Here is a 17,929-nt window from a genome sequence, read left to right on the forward strand (position 1 = left end):
TCTCTTTATCAAATAACTCGCATCAAGTGATATTTAATTTTCTGTAAAATAAGTAGCCATTAATTTACTAAACTTTTACTAAAAGTTCAATACGATTTATATTTTAAATATAACTGGAAACAATTAGACTAGTCATTATTTTGTTATTTACAAGGTAAATTGGTAAGATTCAGATTCAATTAAATGTTTTTTTTTATATTGCAACATAATTGTATAAAGTTATATAAAAATAGAGTTCTTTTATGCAAGCATTTTTTTATTCATATAAAAATTACATATTTGAATACAAAATCATTTTCTAGTATTTTCACATTTGAATTATTACATGATTTCATTACATCTACTAAATATATTGTATTTTAACTATAAAGTCTTCAAAAACTATTTAGAAAATCACCTGAAATTGGTATTTTTTTAAACAATCATCTCATCACTGACCATTAATATACAGCCAAAAATATCAAAAGTGAATTATCGATTGGTAATTATTGAAAGACATATACAACAGCAGTGTTGCAGCTTAAAAAATGAGTATTTTACAATGCTTGAAAAATAAAGTTTACATTTGTAAAAATTTATATGTACAGAAAATTTCGGTTCATAAAAGTAATAAACACTTCACAAGGGAATTAACAAGAAACTCATTCTTTGATATTGATTTTTAATAACGTAAATATGTAAAAAAATTCCATGATTGATAAGCACAGCAACAACTTGGAATAGTAAATATATTTACAATAAAATATGAATCGCATTTGCCTTAACTAATAAAGACAATGCAAAAGGACCAACATGAACAGACTGAAATATCATTAATTATATCAGCTTATTTAAATAAAATAAACAGCTTTAGCTTCAGAATAAAAACCCACTTTTCTACTATTATACAAGAAAAGACATTAACACAGCACATAAATATGGGTATTTTTACTTATGAGCTGTATATGAAAAGTCTTTTCTTTAGGAAAATAAAAAGCAGCAATTTTTGTTTGAATTGTTTACTGATTTTTTATTTGAAATTAACTGATGAACATGCTAAGCCTGAAGTCAGTAGCAATTTTATTCTAATAATTGATTTGCATATTGATCATATCCATTTAAAAAAATCCATCCTTTCCAGTTTTCATATTAATAGTTTTCACAGATTTAATTAAATACTTACAATCTGATTCATTATATTAAAAAAAAAATACTAAACAGATTTCTCAACTAAAGCCAAAATAGAGTTTTGTCCCATTGCTCCTTTAATAAAGTAAAACACAAAGAATAGAAAACTATAAGAAAAATGTGATGTTTTCATTTGAACAATCATTCACCAATCTAATTATAGTAAACATGTTTCCAAATTTAGTATGATACAATGTTATTTTGATAAAAAAAATCAATTTATTTCTATCGAGGATACCGATCGCAGAAAGGTATATGTCGATAAACTGCAGCAGCATCAGGAAATTCTCGAACACATACCCAGCAGAAATGAGACCTACATGTGTGACAAGTCATGTGATCACAGCCTCCATTTTTCTCAATTGCAGTGTTGCACTTAGGACATCTCTTGCATTCAACAGCAGTTTTCTGCCATACCTATATAAATTTAACAATATGAAAAAACAGATAATAAAAAAAAGAAGAATTTTGATTAAATTTTGGCATACAGTTTCTAATGATACATTCTTTAGGTGAAATCATTCTCCAGAATATTTTTAATTTTTCTCCTAATTTTCTATCATTATTTTTAAAATTTATTAAAAATGCATCTCATCATTTTTCATTTTGAAAATTAACAATAATGAAATATTTAAATCTTTTTAAATGCAAAAGCTTTTAAAATAATAAAGGATCAAATGCTTTGAAAAATAACTAATAAAAACTAATTTTCTTATACTTCAAACAAGCATTAATTTATTGCAGTTTTATTAGAGTATTTATAAATTATTACAGTTGGAAACAAGTTTTGTGCATACAATATCTTTGGTATATATAAACTGAAATAGATTCAACAAACTGAATAAATTTGCTATTGACTTAAAAAGTAGAGAAAACAAAACAGTTAAAAATACATAACAGTCAGGTTTAAAATGATCTCTTTTTTTTTTTTTTATACAAATAATATAATGATGAACATGTACACTAAAATATCAATACTTTTAAGTGATATTAAAAGTTAAACAAAATCACAGAATTTAGCAAAATGATAGAAATATTACTTTAAAAGAATAATCTGGATCATTCTTAGAACCCTGGTACATGTCGCACGTAAATCCTTGATGATATACAACATTGCATCTAAAAAGAAAAAAATTGCAAATAGTACAAAATAAAATGATATAAAATGTACAAAATCCTTTTTTTTTTTTTTTTGCCTTACAAGTCATTCATTTATTCAAAAATAAAATATTTATCACCAATGTTTTTCAAATCTGCACAGTAAAAGTCTGAAACCCTTGCTTTACAAGGAGAAAGAAATTTTTTAAACTGTAAATAATCATTAACAAGAAAATAGAACACAAAAACTAATTAACAGAAGTTATAATAGCTGTTACTGGATCTAGAATTCTCTTTTAAGTTGCATTGAAATTATAAATACTCCAGGGTAATCGGAACCTCATTTACAAATTTTGGAAAATTATTTTCAAATATTTACATAAATAAAACAAATTTTAAAAAATTAACTTATGCTCCACAATATCATTTTACAAAACCATTTTCTTTTGATTTTGAATTTTAAAATTATGATTAACATTAAAATATGCTTGCTTACTATTTCTAATAAGGAGGGTAGGAGTTGAATTCAGAGGATTGCTATTCTCAATTTTATTTCTTTGCTAATAATTGAATATCAAGATTTATCAGCAAGATATTTTGAAACAGATAATGGATTTTCCACTTTATCAATGATAATGAATTATGCATGTCAACCACCAATTTATAAATTTAAGATGGTTTACAATTTGTAATTAGAGAATTGTCAGATATTGGGAAGGATAAATATCAAGCAGGATGGGAATGATTCATTGATTGATACAAAAAAGTAACTACTTTCAGCATTCTATAAAAATTATTCCTAAAACTTTTACCAATAGGCATCTGCGTAAAATTTTCTTAGCCCAAATCATTATTTATATTTTTGTTGAATCAGAATAAAAAATATTTAATAATTTACACATCATAATTAAGGAATGTTTGATATTCTGTCATAATACTGCTCACAGAATTAATCTCAACATCATAAACTGCTAAAACAAAATTAGCTTATAATTTATAAATTTGAAAAAACCTGATCTGAGTGAGCAAAAAATTCCAGATTCCTACCAGATATGGACGCAGTCACTTCTGATTACTTTATTTCTAAGATGTGGAATAGTTAAAAACTGTTTAATATACGTAAGTGAAAATTAAAAGTCTATACAGATAATTATTTTATAGTTCTATTATTCAGATGAGCAAGAAATTAGTATTTGAAATGTGCAATTGAATCTTTAAAACATACAAAAAAAAAAAAAAATCTCCAAAAGTATAGTAAACTTTCTAATTGGCCAATTCATACAGTCAAAATAATATTTAGATTTATAAACGAGCTTTTAAATTGTACAATATACTTTTTAATATGTAATCAAATCTTGGAAATTTCAAAAATATTTTACATATTGAATTACCTAAAATGATACATGTATTTAAATATGAAATAATTTATGCAGAATTAAACAAGAAAAATAGAAAATGCTTGTCAGCCTCTTAAAGCCAAAATTGAAATAGTTGCTATAACAATAAAGAGCAGTATTTGGCTTGAGAAGTAAATAAAGCAAAAACATTATTCATTTGTAATTTGCAAATACAGAAAAAGTAAAATTAGATGATATTTACACAATAAGAAATTAATACAAAACTATGAATATTGTGAAGCTGTGGGATTATAGCAAAACTGCCCCCTCCAAAAAAAAAGCAAAGGCGTATGAAATGTTTTAATTCTCATTATACACATGAATCTAATTTGTCTAAATCCTGACAATTCAAAAAGACTTTAAAAATTCAATAAAAACAACAAAAAAGTAACAAAATTTGTAATCAAATAACATTTCCCATCAAAAATAAGAAAATTTAATTATCATAGTAATTTTTCAATGTGCATATAGATTTTAAATGCTCTGTTTGACAGGTAAACCATTAGCTAAAATTAATCAGAAAATTGTGAAGAGAAATTAAACAATGTATGTCAAAGTTTTAAAGTTTTTCTTTCTTCCTTTTTTTTTTTTTTTTTTTTTACTTATTTTGCCACAACCTGAAATGGAAAATTCTTAATGCAAATGAAGCAATTATTAGTGACAAAAATTCTATTGAATTAATTATTTAGAAAATTTTAAAGAAACTTTTAAAGTCCAGACAATTTTTTTAGTTATTTTTATTTAAAATATGAGAGAATCTAATCTGATAGTTACGACAAAATAAAATTTTTTGCATTTCTTAGATTTGTCTGCATGACTCTTTTAGGTGCTATGAATTATAAGCTAAGAAATCTCAACTTTATACATGCTTAAAAAATAAAAACTTCCCGTCTAAATGCTTGTTGCTATAAATACAGTGAAAGAAACTGAACACTAAAGATGGTTGTACTAAAAATAATGTTACATTATTATTTAGTAAACAGGCTTGTAAAATATGATTTGTGCACTATTAAACATAATAAGTTTATAGAACCTCAAAACAAAAACTAGTGTGTGTGTTTGTGTGGAAATGTAATTTAATACATGTAAAAACAATTTTATCTAACAAGCAAAGGAAAGAGTTAAAACACCTTTTTGATAAAAAAAAGAAAAAATTAAAATCTAAAAGCAACAACTTACTTAATACATATGTCATTCTGACACAAAGGGCAATTATGTTTATCACCAACTATTTCGTTTTTAAAGAAAAACATGGAACAATCTGGAGCTGGGCAATGAATAATATCATCAGCATGTCTTTCAAGGTAATATTTCATAGATTTCTCCAACAATACTTTAATTTTAACTGGATCATCTCCAAGTACTTTACAAATATCATCAAGAACGATATCATGGCAGCAATCCTAAAATAATAATAAAAATTTAATTAAAATATTAAAATTAAAAATTTAACTCTCATTATCTGGGAATGGCTAGTAAATTTTAAAGTTTTCTGAAAAACAAACATTTTGCTTTTTTCTTCAAAGTAGCCATCAAGTGGAAAAGTTTTGATTACAGGAAAGAGAATCATATCTTAACACAACAGTAGCCTCTTTATCTTTTGGATAATAGTAAGTGTTATGATGATAAAATAAATAAATAAAAAATTCCCACCGAGGAGCCAAAAATAAATAACATTTTTATTAAATTTATTTCATTTGAACATATTCTTATATTATATCACCAATAATTATATTAAAACAATTTTAAAATAATAATGATGGAATTGCACGATTCTCAGAAAAAATAATTGAACAAGAAATTTCTCAATGTGAGAATGCACAGAACATATGAAGAAAAATTGTTTCTGTCTGTTTAAAAATAAAGCATATAACAACAAAAATATCCATAACATTATTCAGTGTAAATGAAAATAAAGTTATATTTTCAAAAAATATTTTTTAATAAATTCTGCAATTAATTAAAATTATATTACTATTAAATATATTTAATAGTAATCCATTTATACTTTATCTATAATACTATTTATTAAACAGTACTTCTATTTATGCTTTTAATTAAAGTATAAATAAACTTGATTTATAAGTTTTAAAAATAATTCCATTTACACATTGCAATTTTTAATATTGTTTTAAACTTGCAGAATACCTAAAAAGGAACAAATAAATTATGTTTAAATTCTTTGAATTATAAATAATTCTCTTTTATGAAAGTTTTTCTTTATTTCTCTTTTATCCCCTCCAGGTATTTTGTCAACATTTCTGGTAAAGAAATAGATTTATTTGATTACAGTTGCAATATCTATATCTCTCAAAAGTTCAGATTCGACTATTAACACATATTTTAACTTTTCTTATGTGCAGAACCAACTTTTTTTTGAGAGGCTCTTAAAAGAAATTAGTTCAATTTTTCAAGCATGGATAGTGCTACTTCATGAAGATGTGATTTTACTTTTTCTTTATTATTTGTTCTTTTTGATAAAGTACAAAATAAATTGTTACAATCTATCTAATTTTAAGTTTTACATTTTCAAAATTATTTCTGTAAAAGTGTGACAACAAACATTTTCAAGCCATACAATTTTTAGGCAAGAAAAGTTCAAAATCAAAAATTCAAACACAAAAATCTTCTTGCACAACAATTTAGATCAAGATAATTGAAACTGTTACTAAGTATTTAACTGTCAAATATTCAACATTTAAAAATAGAAATAATAAATAATTTAAATATTTAAATAAAATTTGCAAAATAAAAATATTTAATAGATTTTTAGATACTTTTTAAAATCTAGTTTTCATACAGAAGCATACTTGCAGATTAAAAAAAAATTATATTTTTGAAACTTTTAGAAAGTTTCAAGTAGTATTGGAAAATATCACTACTATTTATATATTTAAATTAATTGGTAAAACCATAGAACCAGTCCTCCCCTTTATCGCAACTATCAAAATGAGTTCACCAATTTTTATTTTAAATGTAAAGTAATGATCTCCTGGTATGCCAAAGTCCACTTTTAGCAAGAAATTTTAAAAGCATTAAGTCACTATATATTATCAATTTGGAAATTATAGACAGGTTTCTTGATGAAAAAATTATTTAATGTATTAATTTCAACAATTTTTGCATCATATAAACGATTATTTCTGATCAACTACTTGATAAGAATATTCATTGTGCTTACTTTCAACTAACATTATGCTATCTGGAAACACCACATTAATGTTCTGCAAAATCCATCAGGTACATGTCAGTCATTAGTGTTCAGTGAAAACTATTTGATTTAATGATAACTAAAATTATTTGAAGCAGTCCTACCAGCTCCATAAGAATCCCAATTAGATGTGTAGATTGCATAGTATTAAATTCCAAATATATAATTTGATCTCATATTTTTTAAGGAAAATATTAACTATTATGATAGATATTAAAGCTGTTTAATTTTAATATTCCCCCATATGCTCTATTCATTTTGTAAATTAGCCATTTTAATGCAGTCAAGTCACATGACAAGTCCCAGTCAAATTCCTTTTAATCCTTAAACAAAAATCAGCAAGAATGATCTCTCTTGAACATTTTTCAATACCTATCAATCAATTCTCCTAACTCGCATAAAATTCTAGATCTTCAATCCTAGAGTATGATGCTATGGCAAGGTTAACAATAGTCACAAAATACAGAACTTTGGCACAAATCTAGCATTTTTAATAGTTCTATCTTAAGAATGATTCCCTTTTGAATATGTTTTTGAGGACCTAAGGACACTAAAATTTGACACTGAACTACAGTTGTAGTAGTCATAAGACAATATACTGAATTTAAATTATTTATGTCATTGTGTTTATAAATTACTACAAGCATATGAAAGTACGGACCAACAGACAGTAAATTACTTGACAGATCTGGCCCACAATTTGATACTAATCTATAATTTAGATGCTTAACTTGTGTACCAAATTCTATTTACACAACTCTTTGTCTTTTGTAGTTATTGAGTTCATTTGCACAAAAACAGACAGGACAAACAGACATTCTATGAATGGATTTTGTTCAAAATTTGATAGAAATCTACAAATGTAGTCATAAGACTGTAACCAAATTTCATCCATCTATCTCAAAGTGTTTTTGAATTATTGTGTTCACAGATTAATAGATAGACTACCTAACAAACATAATGCCTAAAATATGTTTTTTCTTTTTTAACTCAGGGAGGTCTAAAGCAGCAAAATAAGTAAAAATCTCAAATTTGAATATTTTTGATGATTCCAATACTTTTTCTATACTTCATATATGAAAATGTAAAACTGAAAAGTTTTTTTTTGACTATTACAATACTTCTTCTATACTTTTCATATAATAAAGTAAAAATGGAATATTGCATACTGAAGCAACCATCAATAATGTTTTTATTACTTTGGCACAATTCAATATTTACTGGAAAATAAATAATGTCAAAGTACAAATATCATGAAAATAATATACAAACCTAGGCTTGTTACAAAGCTTATTTTGTTGAAAAGCTTAGACGTTTTTAAGCAAATGCTAAAATCAATTGGTAAGAACTAAAAGTTTATCTCCGAATTTTAAATATGTTTGTAGAAAATCGCTTGAAATTATTCTTCTTTCGATTAAATGTAAATAATATCACTTAATGATAAATTTAAGAATTTATTAAGAAGGAATTTATTGTTCAATTTTTCATTTATAATGGATGACAAAATTGTCTGATTTTCTTAATTAATACTGGGACTAAGATCTTAAGTGAATTTAAATATTTCAATTATCATTATTAACTGGAATAAAGGGAAACTTATCAACAGTTTTTAAAAAAATATTCTTCAGCACTTGTATATTAAAACTGTTTGCTATTGGGAAATTTTATGCTTAACCACATATCATTGGCAAATACAGTTAATTGATTAACATGATACCGTTTGAGATTAATCACTATTAGGCAGTTAATAAAAAAGAAACTATACTTGGGTTCAAGCTGAAACAGATATCTTTTTTTAATTACAATATTTATAATACAGTATACTCTAAGTAACTTGGTAGACTATCAAACTAAAAGACAATGAAATTAAGAAATAGCCCCAGAATAACAAGATTTATTTTAAACAATAATTCAAAAGAACTAAAAAATCTGCAACTTCTAGAAATCTTTAAGCTGATCATTTTTACATAAGGTTGTCATTTAATCTTGCTCTTTCTATATTTCTATTTAGTTATTTTTATCCAAGTTTTTAATCTTTAGTTCACATGCATTTAAAGAGTTTCAAAGTGTGGAAATAAAATAAAAGCAGAAGGTTTATTTTTATTTCCGAACTGCCAACATAACTTGCAGAAGTTAGAAACAGCTAAAATTAAAAGGTTGAAGATAATTTTTCCATTTCTTAATTTTGAAGTAATTGCAGCTATCGAAAAACTTTAAATACAAAAGTTCTTTCATCTTAATTAGGCTAATTTGATTTATTTTTCCATCTTCAATATTAAGAAAGTTACAGCAAAATGAAAATTTTTATCCCCGCACCTACCATTTCCAGCCCTTAGACATAGATTATGGTAGAGCAAGGTGGCTGATTCTTTGTTTTGTCTTACTGTTTAAAATATATCGATCTTTCATTATACACTGAATGCAATAGGATTTCCTTTTGCAAAAAAAATTCAGATTAAATATAAAAGTTTTTAATGAAAATAGAAATACATAAACTGTAAATATAAAAACAGACTTACCTCAGAACATAAAATTTCATTTTTCCCACTTTTCAGAAGTATTCTGAACTGAAAATATTTGCAAAATTTGATTTCTAGTAATTCTTATAAAACCGAAACATTGAAAATTACAAACCTCTGAACAGCAACGAAGAGGAAATTCTGCTTGGTCAATTAGTCCTTCAATACATTCACTGCAATACAAATGCCCACATAATTCTAATCGAAATGTTAAATTGAAAGCAGGGCAAAGACACAATGGACACTTTTCTGCACTGGAAATAACCTCAGAGGAATCACTTGCATGCAATCCACTAGCTAACTTATTTAAACATTCCTCAGCCTGAAAGCATTAATTAAAAATATAAGAATAAAAAAAAAAATTTTTTTTGAAGATTATAAAAATAATAATAATAATTTTTACTTTTTCAATGCTATCTTGACTTCCATGTAAAGATATAGAGCATGACTTGATGTCCAACACAGCAGTTTGTAACTCGCAAGACTCAATAAACTTCTCAAGATTAGCTCCATATTTCTTTATTATTTCTTTCAAAAGCTTTCTTTTTCCTGATAAATGAATCACTGCTACTGCTTCATTTTCACTGTCTTCTAAAAACTGCAGAATTCTTTGTTTACAATTGTGACAATTTTCTTTGGTTCCATATAGTCTAAGAGTTTTATTATTGTAATCTTCAATAATAAGAACCTTGGATGTTTTTTCTAGGCTTCCTAGCCACATGTGTCCACCATGGCAGAATATTTTATTCAGCTTGAAACTAAAACTCCTATTTAATACTTCTCCTTCTAATAACTGATTAATAACTCTTTGTAACATCAGCAAAATTTCTTGTTTATTTGATAACATTTTGATAACAGCTAAATCATCAGATGCTTGATTTACAACAAATTCAAAAAGTTCATCATACTCAAACTTTTCCTTCAATTTGTTTTGAAGTTCTGTCAAGGTTTTCTGAAAACGAGGTTTTAAAGCTTCACATATTTTTAAACTACATTTAATTACGGAACGGTATACGGGTTTACATACTAATTTCGCATTGCCAATCGGACACTTTGATAGATTTTCAATAGCTAATTCAATATCTTCCTCATTTTTCACATTTATAAATGCTTTCATGACAGTGGCTGTTGGTTTAGGAAGAGGTACAACTACTTCAAAATTGGAAAGTTTTGAATATTTATAACAAATTTCTTCAATGCTATTTTGGATATCTTCCAATTCCGCTTCAGAAGTTTCAAAAGGAGCTGAATATTTCAGCTCAATTTTAACAGGCTTTACATCAGGTAACAAATTAGAAAAAAATGTTTCTAAATCCGAAGGTTTGGCTTCCTTTGATATTCCAGTAATATATAATTGATTTTTTTCATTTCTGCTAACTTGGACAAATATATCAGAATCAAGCATATTAAAAGATTTCATTGTCAATTTACGAGCTTTCATAAAATCTTCATTACGGAAGGTCACAAAACCTTTTCCATTGCAAGGACGTCTAATCCAAGTTACATTAATGGATTGCTGAACAACACAGGGCTGCTGATCAGGTGGATTTTCTTCAGCATCAGTCTCACTTGCATTATTAACTAGGCCCTGAGAATTCTTTCCAATTTTAACTGAAGCTACTTGTCCACCTCTAAGCCATTTAATTTCAATAGGTATTAAAATTTGCCCTCTCTTCATTTCCAAAGTATGAACCTGTTCTAGGTTAACAAGATCTTGAAATTGTCTTTTTAATACATCATCCACCAACTTAAATGCTTCATCAATCTGATCCTTTAAAGCATATATTAAAACCTGTCCTTTTTCAGCAATTGGTTCAATGACAAGTGAATCTGTTGACAACAATGATTTAATATGAGCTTCAATTGCTTTTAATTTCTTTCCTTTCTTTCCCAAAAGCACTTGTTTAATCAATCGTTCTCCAACAGGTTCAATAACCCTTGGAACTAAGGATTTTTCAAACATATCTGAATAGTCAAAATCGATTTGTTGTTCAACCATAGCTTTTGTGATGAAATCGGGAGGTATTGAAGTTATAGACATAAGGAACTCTCGATTTGTGCAAACCATATGATCAAAAATTATAAATTGTGGCAAATTTTCCATTTGGCAGATGATGGAAGAAGGGTGAAGAAAAGCAATACAATGTGAAGATAACACTCGATATCCGCTTCTGTAATGACCAGTGAAAACACAAAGATTCTCTAAAAAGCAATCAAAAAGCATTTCTAACAAAGATGTTGCAGAACTCTTTCCAGTATTTACAAATTCTTGATTTATATTTTCCTTTAAAGATTCTCCAACAATTTGACATATTTCATTTACTTTCGCATGCACGTTCTTTAGCGTATTGTAATTAATGTAGTGCTTGTCACACCAAGCTTCACTACATTTGCTATCCAACCACATTTTATAAATGTAGAGATAAGAGAGTGTATCGCTATCATATTGAACTAGGCTAAGTTTCACAGCGTCTATCTCTCTTTGTCGATCGATATCAGTAGAAAACTGAAAGACTCTACCTTTTACTGAAAAAAATGCAACAAGAATAACAGCTTCATAAGCTAAACCCCAATGAATACCTAATAAGATAAGTTTTGAGTACTTTGCAGGAAAAGGCAATTTTACAATATTTTTCCCCAAATCTGTCAGAGTATTATCCTTAATAGCATTATATTTCTTCAATAGTTCTAAAGCACTTTCTTTTGTACTCTCAGGCAAGGACTCCACAAATTCTACAGTTGTAGCAGTATCTGGTCTATACTGAAATATTTTTATCATACTATTAAATGGATTGATAGTTAATATTTCTGGATATTCATTATGAGGCATTTCTAGATAATCTTCTTTGCTATACAAGCGGTAACAAATGCCAGTACTGAAAGATCCAGCCAAACTTTTACGAAGTTTCGATTTACTGCAAGAAATGAATGTTGTAGATAATACATCTATTTTTTTATCATCATCAAATATGTATTCTTTTCGCAAGCCACAATCCACAATATAACGAATAGAAGGAACAACAAGCATTTCACCACATTCAGTGACTAAAAATACTGTTCTTTTATCAGAAGGTCTTTTATTAAATAATTCTAAACAAGATTTTTGAGGGCTATTTTCATTTAATACTTCACATTTCAAATCATCAAATTGCAAATCACATAATTTATTATTAATTTGAATTGATGCAGATTTTGTATCAGCACTAGTAGGCAGAAATGCCATCACATCTCCAAAATCATTCAACGTATGAATGGCAAGTACTGTTCTAGCTATTTCACTAACATAATCATCAGTTGGTTGAAGTGCAGTATTTTTCCAAACTGTTTTAACAGGAAGAGTCAAGGAAGGCATTTTAAATGTTGTAACATTAATTTTATTAGAAAAATACTTCTCGTATTTGTAAACGTTGTCAATAAATGTTGTCATTAAAACAATTCTTAAATGCTCATTTTCTTGTAAAATATCTTTTAGATAAGACAAGACAATATCTTGATTCAATGATCTTTTCAATGACAAATTCAAAATGGCAAAAATTTTCTTTTCTTTGAAAGTATAATCATCTACAAACAAATTTAACATCTCATCAACAGTTACAAAATTCATTTCATTTTTAAATTTTATTTCATCAATTTCATCTGTTTCAATCTTGTCATATAATAGTTGAAAGACATTTTTTCTTAAATTCTCAGCTAATACCCGACAAGGTTCAGAACAAACTAGATAATGATCAGAAAATTCACTTTTAACAAAGATTGGCAGGAGAATATTAAGAAAGTATGCAGAATCAGAACTTATAATAGTAACCCTATTTTCCTGTATCCTTTTTAATAAAGCTCCTTTATAAGCATATGCTGGAAGAGATCTTTTAAATATATTGCATTCTTTTTTAACATTTTTCTCAATTTTTTCACAGTTTTCAAGTAGATCTTGTATATTTGATGAAAACAATAAAGATAACTGTCCCTTAACTTTAGCTATGTAATCCTCAAATTGAAGTTGCTGTTGTAGCAAGTTCTCCAAATGTAATTTTAACATAGAGCTATGATGTTGCGAAGATATCTCATTAATTTTTTTTAGACACATAACAATTGAGTCTTTAGCATCATCCTCAACCTGTTGTCTACACTCCATAATTACATGTGCAGGATCTAGATTTTTTAAATAGTTTTTATATTCATTTAGCTTATGTCTAGAGCTCTTTGCATTTGGATTTGTTATATCATTATTTGTATCAAAATAACTGTTATTTTTTGGACAATTATCAAAATTATTTTGTTTAATATTCTGAGAATTGAACGCGGAACCAAAATCTTCCGAAGAAATTTCATTAACAGGATCTGCAGGGACATCCAAGGCTTTTTGAGCATTGAACTTATGTGAAAAGAGCTCAGGTGAATCTGAAATAGAATGAGAATATGTTGGATTCTTGTTTGAAAAACTGAAATTGACTTCAGGTGTTTCTAAAACAGAATTAGAATATGCTGGATTCTTGTTTAAAGAATTGAAATTTATATGTGATTGGGTAAACTGGGTATGTGAATCACATGATGAAACACTTTCAGTATCAGAGGATCTTGATTGAGATCTATTAAAATTACTTCTTCTGCTTCTAGAATAACCTCTGTTGTTACGTCTTTGATTCATGCGGCCTCTTTGTTGATTCTGCCGGTTCGCATAAGTTCTTTGGTCATGAAGTGACTGAAATTGTTCCATTTCAGTTTCTGATTCTCGGCCTTCACAGAAGGACCTTATGTGAATATTTCCTTCTTCTTCATATTGAAATTCCTGTTTTTCTCTTTCAGAAGGATCAGCCATTCTTAGGGAAGTGAATCTACTTGTCAATTCATGGGTTGAATCAATGGCGGTACGGGTTGAATCAAAACGATCTGCTGAACTTTGATTTCTATTTTTTTTTCTCCAGGAGTAATTTTTTTTGTTATTCATAACCTGAAACCAAAAATAGCAGTTAAAAAGTAATTATTTTTGAGAAACTGCAATATACTTGTTGCCATATTTGCAAAATTATGCACAATATCAGTTCTTCTTTACATGGAATTACTTACTTTTAAACACATTTAATGGATGCTTATACAACAGCTCCGTTAAATAAAAATTAATTAAATCATTTAAATTATGCAAGCATACTTTTATTTCTTCCAAGATAAAAATTAAGAAAAACCATTAAATTAAAATATTTGAATTGAATGTTAGTAAAATTTCAAAAAATATACTGCTTTAAAGAAATAACACTGTCTTAAGTGTATATTCTGTAACTGAAATCTCACCATATAATAGGCAATCTTTTTGTAATTGGGACATAAAATTACTACTACATCAAATAGTAATCACCTTTGAACTAATTCAATAATTGTAGAAAATGTTTTTTAGTCATCTTCCATTTTTAATAACAATAAGCACAAAACATATCCAGTTATTTCCGATTATGGTGTATTAAAACAGCACAGACATAAATATCCTACATTGATATCTCATATACTTTGAAGGAAGAATTGATAAATGCACTTTTTACAAACTCACATTTCTGAATTAATATCTTGATGATATACATTCTGTTAAAAATATTATATGATGCAGTAAAAAGTTACAAATATATATCTACAATAGTATAATAATGCAAAATATATCAAAAAGTAAATTTGAGCTCGTTGGAAATTATCAAAGTAAAATCCTTTTCCAATAAAATATTTTCTAAATGAAATTTTAACAAACATTTCTTTTGATAGTTTCAGTTCAAATATACAAAAATTAATAATATTGTAACTCTATTACTATAATAGCAGAACTCTAGATAAATGAACATACTTCAAGGAAATCTCAAAAAAAAAAAAAAAGAAGGGAAATAAATACTTTATAAACTATGCAATATTTTACTTTTATTACAGGATACTTTTATTTTACAAGCACATATTTTGAACAAAATCTAAATTTAACATCCTTTAGAATCAATAATTCATTTGAATGTGAATTTTTGATTTAAAAAAATGGAAGATAGCAATATAAATAACTTCAAAATATTACGGAAAATTATTTATATTTGAGAATTGGCAATAAGAGTATTGATTTAGATATAATTCAAATTAGTTTATGCATGGCTAAATAAATATTTATACATCATGATTACCGCTATAAAATAATACAAAAAAAAATTAAAATGCATAATTTCAGTTTAAAACAGCAGACTAATACAACACAACTCAAAAATAAGAAGATTTATATTAATATGGATAGATAATTTCAAATGAAAGCCTGCAATTTGTAAAAAAAAAAATCTATTTTGAATTTAAATCGCATTTTATAAATTAGGCAAATCTTAATTAGTGAATTACTAAACTAGGCAATTATGAAATTTAAGCTTTTGCAAAATTTACTTGGTCAGCCTGTTTGAAAAAGTATGATGGTTAATTTAAATAAGCATAAAGTGAAAATGCTGGAATGGAAATTATTTGTAACATGTCAACAAAAATTTAAAATGCAGATCAATATCTATATTACATTTGAATTCTTTTTTTCTTTCCCAAATTAAGAAAGAAATCAAATGGAACATTCTTTTTTGAGCAACTCTGTACAATGTAACCCTAAGCAGAAATGCTATTTATGAATGGAATATAAAATTTGACTGTTAAGATTCAACATGAATATTCTGTTCTGGTCTAGGCTGTTCTTGTTAGTTCTGTAAATTCAGAGGATGTGGTTTTTAATTGCAATCTGATGATTTTGAATGGTACTAGCAAAGATGAATATTCATCGATTAAGAAAAAGAAAGATTAAATCAAACTTGCATCTTCTGAATGTCTTTAAAAAAGAAACAAGAATCTTTATTGCCCATGTGTAAGTGGTAGCATGCAATATAAAGGAAAGAAAACGAAAGAAAAGAAAAACATATGAAAGTCTCCGCGGAATAGACCAACCTACAGTTGATAAATTTGGCACATAGTTGCTTCTTGTCCAATAATATATATCAGTTTCACAAAATTTTAATTAAAAATTAAATATACAGCATATAATTATACAAGAACTATTTTTACACACTTTAAAATAAAAAAGGAGCTTTTCAAAATTACCAATTTTATTTTTATATTTTTTCTCCTCTAATGTATTAAATATTAAAAATATTTTACATTATTCTTCTTTGTTTTAGATACTGAATTTATTTTCAAGTTGTGCAAATGACATTAAATATATATATATATAATATATACACACAAAATATTCAAACTTTACAAATGATATTAAAAGCATTTTTTTTGTGTGGACAGGTTATCAGTAATCAATAATTAAGAGCAAATTTTGAGTATAAACAAACAAATAAAAGATACAACATGCTTAAAATATTATCATGAAATGAGACTCTTGACTAAAGGTCTTCTTTGTTTGTTCATCTATTTTTTTATTCAACTGAACAATTTTTAAAGTATTTAAATTAACTAGATGAATGCTCAATTAGAATACTGAATGCTCAATTCTTTACTTTAATGGGATGGAAACTTCTTTGTTTCATAAAATGTAACAATGATTATGTATCACCTGAAGTACCATTACTTTGTCACTTCTAATGCAATGTGTGAGCTTTAATTTGATTACATCCACAAAGAGTCAAACATTCTACTATAGAAATTGCACAGGAATTTAAAAAATCGTATTTGTTCCAAAAAAATTCAGTTTCTGAAGCTTTACATACTGTGCAAGTTCTCCCAATTTTATACTAGCCTCTCCTTTAACTAAATAAATGCAATTAGCATTGTAAAATAACAAACACAAAATTTGTTACATACTTGTTGGCTATAATATAATTTACAATCACATTGACTTTAGTGAGGGAAGGAGTTAAATCTATGACGACTATTGTTATTTCAGCATACTCCTTCATAATGATATACGTTCCAAAAACAATTTTAACATGATGTAATCTCAACTGCTATTTGAGACAGCTTTAACAAGTTATGCTAATGAACAAGAGAAAATGTTGCGAAGAAATGAGAACGACAATAAATTAACTAATATTAACAAATTTTAATTACTTAACAGATTATTTTAACCCTACTTCTTATGAGTAGGTTATCATTTCTACGCTATTTAGACATCCACATCATCGTAATTGGGTCACGATTAAATTTGTTAATATTTAACTTTCCGATCAGTTTCCATTTTATGATGCTTAAATAATAACACACATGATTGTCATATTTTAGCTATCAAGGTACACATGTTTTTTAATCAATTTCTTGTTATCGTTAATTTTAGTGTTTGGTCATTGAACAATAGAAGATTAATTCAATTATTGACATGAAACTTTAACTACTAACAACATTGTAATAAAATTAAAGAGAACTTACCCACTCTACAACTGTCGAATAAAAGAAATATTTAGATCTGGAAATTCCTTTACTCCCGCTTTAAGTTTCAGTTTCGGTTCCTCACGTGACCCAGTAGAGTTGAAGAGTAAAAAGACTGAAACAAATTGCTTTAAAATTAATATGTGAAGGAAAAAAGAACCTGCTATAATACATTTGATACA

At 26.6% G+C, this 17,929-nt stretch overlaps 1 protein-coding gene across 1 annotated transcript; it reads right to left on the reverse strand.

Annotated features, from left to right (window-relative positions):
* Positions 1-271: 271 nt before the first annotated feature.
* On the reverse strand, positions 272-17,861 carry LOC129971350 (uncharacterized). The gene is made up of 6 exons (XM_056085028.1): positions 17,748-17,861; positions 9,796-14,340; positions 9,508-9,714; positions 4,842-5,065; positions 2,208-2,286; positions 272-1,584 (listed from the first exon to the last, which is right to left on the reverse strand). The coding sequence occupies exons 2-6, from the start codon at positions 14,335-14,337 to the stop codon at positions 1,393-1,395; spliced, it is 5,244 nt and encodes a 1,747-aa protein (XP_055941003.1). The 5' UTR covers positions 14,338-14,340; positions 17,748-17,861; the 3' UTR covers positions 272-1,392.
* Between the last annotated feature and the right edge of the window lie 68 nt (positions 17,862-17,929).

This window comes from Argiope bruennichi, chromosome 6 (genome assembly GCF_947563725.1).
Source record: "Argiope bruennichi chromosome 6, qqArgBrue1.1, whole genome shotgun sequence".
In the NCBI taxonomy this organism is placed as follows: Eukaryota; Metazoa; Arthropoda; class Arachnida; order Araneae; family Araneidae; genus Argiope; species Argiope bruennichi.